Source organism: Blastocystis sp. subtype 4, assembly GCF_000743755.1.
Source record: "Blastocystis sp. subtype 4 strain WR1 chromosome Unknown seqid_0615, whole genome shotgun sequence".
NCBI lineage: Eukaryota > Bigyra > Opalinata > Blastocystidae > Blastocystis > Blastocystis sp. subtype 4.
Window position 1 is genome coordinate 1 of NW_014568932.1, and position 2,913 is coordinate 2,913.

The 2,913-nt window shown below is 41.7% G+C and overlaps 2 protein-coding genes across 2 annotated transcripts; both read right to left on the reverse strand.

The window, feature by feature from the left end:
• Window positions 1-440: 440 nt before the first annotated feature.
• JH06_5219 (xylose isomerase) lies at window positions 441-1,818 on the reverse strand (the record flags this gene model as incomplete). Its single annotated transcript, XM_014669369.1, has 2 exons — window positions 441-1,643; window positions 1,675-1,818. 2 exons carry the CDS (start codon window positions 1,816-1,818, stop codon window positions 441-443), a joined length of 1,347 nt encoding a protein of 448 aa, XP_014524855.1.
• Window positions 1,819-1,946: 128 nt separating this feature from the next.
• JH06_5220 (hypothetical protein) lies at window positions 1,947-2,523 on the reverse strand (the record flags this gene model as incomplete). The annotated part of the gene is made up of 3 exons (XM_014669370.1): window positions 1,947-2,246; window positions 2,277-2,366; window positions 2,398-2,523. 3 exons carry the CDS (start codon window positions 2,521-2,523, stop codon window positions 1,947-1,949), a joined length of 516 nt encoding a protein of 171 aa, XP_014524856.1.
• Between the last annotated feature and the right edge of the window lie 390 nt (window positions 2,524-2,913).

Here is a 2,913-nt window from a genome sequence, read left to right on the forward strand (position 1 = left end):
GCCTTCTCTCCACGAATGGTGGCATGAACAGAGATCTTCTCATTACGACGAATAGAGAAAGAACGAATCGTGAAACGAGCTAAGTATTAACACTTTCAAACAATAAATCCCCTACCCTTTCCATAGACTGGTTCCTGACCAGTAATCTGCTGGAGGACACGAGCAGCCTTCGAAACAGCATCACCAGATTCACCAACACAAATGTTGATCACCAACTTCTCAACACGGATGTTTCGCATGACGTTTGCCTTTTCACTCTACAAATTCGTTAGGTGAGACCCCTAAACACAAAACCATCTACCATTATCGGAACAGAGTATTTGCCTTGAGAATTAAGAAACCAAAAACAACCACAGTAGAATCTTGAACCACTCATTTTCATATTCCGTAGTTGTCCCTTTCAAAACAGTATTTCAAAAAACATAGAACCAATTAGCAGCTTACAAGTAGTGATTTAACAGTACCTCGAATTTCTCTTGCTTTGCTGATTGAGGAGTGGGCTTTCCATTCTTCAAGATGTACTCTTCGCATTCCTCAAAGGTAGCCTCTCCCTTCTCAATACGAGCACCAAGACCAGTCGTGTAAGATTCATATCTCTTGTCAACTAGATCCTGGTAGATGCCATCATTCATTATCTTCTCAACGATCAACAAAGCTCGAGCAAAAGTATCCATGGCTCCAATATGGGCAACAAACCGATCTTCAAGATCAGTCGACTCTCTTCTTACACGGGCATCAAAATTGAGACCACCACTGTGGAGACCACCTGCACGAATGATATGATACATCACAATGACTGCTTTCTTAACATCCATAGGGAACTGATCCGTATCCCAACCAAGAAGAGTATCTCCGGTGTTCGCATCGACAGATCCAAGCATCTGTTCATTGCATGCGAAGATGATGTCATGCTCATAGTCATGACCTGCAAGAGTTGTGTGATTCGGCTCAATATTTAACTTGAAGTCTTTGTCAAGTCCATACTTGCGGAGGAATCCAATCACAGTCTGAGCATCGTAGTCGTATTGATGTTTCGTAGGTTCACGAGGTTTCGGCTCGATCAGCAGCTGGAACGTAGCTCCGATCTTTTTCTTGTAGTCAACAGCCATACGCATAAACTGGCCCATATGATCCAGTTCCTTGCCAGGAAGACTGTTCAAAACACTTTGATAACCCTCACGACCTCCCCAGAATACATAATTCTCACCTCCAAGTTTCTTGGTGATTTCCATGGCCTTCTTTACCTGAGCAGCAGCCAGTGCAAACACATGAGCATCGGGATTTGTCGAAGCACCATTCATGAAAACACGATCTCCGAACATGTTTGCTGTACCCCAAAGCAGCTTAACACCCGTTTCTTTCTGCTTCTGAAGCATATAATCGGAGATAATATCGAGTCTTTGATTCGTTATCTCCAAAGTCTCTCCTTCCTCGACAATGTCACGATCGTGGAAACAATAATACTCCACTCCCAGCTTAGTGAAGAACTCAAAAGCTGCATCACACTTTCTCTTAGCTTCAGTAATAGGATCTGAACCGTCACACCAAGGTCGTGGAAGTGTAGGACCTCCGAACTGATCCGTTCCTTGATAGCAGAAAGTATGCCAGTAGCAGACAGCAAATCGCAGGTGATCTTTCATTTTCTAGAAGTGAGAGTTGTAAATACAGCCCTACCTTGCCCAATACGACTTGATCAGCATTGTACCACTTAAACGCAAGGTCGTTCATACTTGCGCTTCCTTCATATTGAATTTTGCCAACACCAGGAAAATATTCCATTGTTAAAAAAAGAATGATATCCAATCCCTCAAAATGCATTGTCAACTGATTCTTGATAATCAAGCAATGTAACAACTACTAATGGTAGTTACAATAACAAAATCTCATTCTTTGGGAACAAACATATATGATAATTAAAGGAATTCTAAATATCACAAATGTTGCAGCTATTCAGAATCTTGCTGCTCTTCTTCAGTATCACTTGGAACAATGCTGGCTTCATCGACTTCTACAAGTGGCACCAAGCCTTGGGAAACATCAGCATCCTGGGACGATACAGATCGAGCATGAGTCAGCACCAAATCCAAACGACCACGTAACTTGAGAATCTTCTTATACGAAGCAGCTCTGTTATCTAGGAGCTTCCTCAAATATGTTACTTTCTTCTGCAGATCAGGTACCGACATCATAAAAGAACTGTGATAATGGAGCAGAGTTTTGATCCATAGCAACAAAGAAGAGCCCCTCTACACATCAGCAAAGCAACAATCACCTACTCGAGGATTTGCTTCCAGTTTCATCACCAAAATGTCTAAGAGTGGAAACACACCGCGAACTTCAAGTCGTTGAATCGTTTGATTCACAATCTAAAGATAAGTGAACAAACATGAGTCCTACACGTTCGTCATGGATGGTCAATACATTATCGATTTGATTGTAATCGTTTGTTTGTAAATACTGGGATAGAAGTACTTCCATTGAACCAGTCTTAGGCATCTTTTTTAGTTTCTTTTGCGATTGCATTTCTGAAAGGACATCCGTTGGTTCGTCAGGTTCTAAAGACTCCAGTCGCTTCCCTAAAGGAATTGTCGACACAGCTTCAAGATCGTCTAGATGTTATTACAATGTCATTGCAATATACTGCTGTCACTGTCTGACATTCTTCTAGTTTTGAATAACTGGTTCTTATCCAAATGAACCGAATCAGACTATTCCCGCGGATTTCATTCTTTCGCATTTATTGTTCTCAAGAGTAAGATCTGATTGGAAATCTAATGAATCTAATGAATGCCGTAGATAATGCAAGACGACGACATTTTCGAGCAGAACCTCTGTCACATCCGTCGATGCTATGTATACAAGATTCCCCCAAGAAACACTGGTATGGGATACCGTGCAGCCGGTTGGACAAAC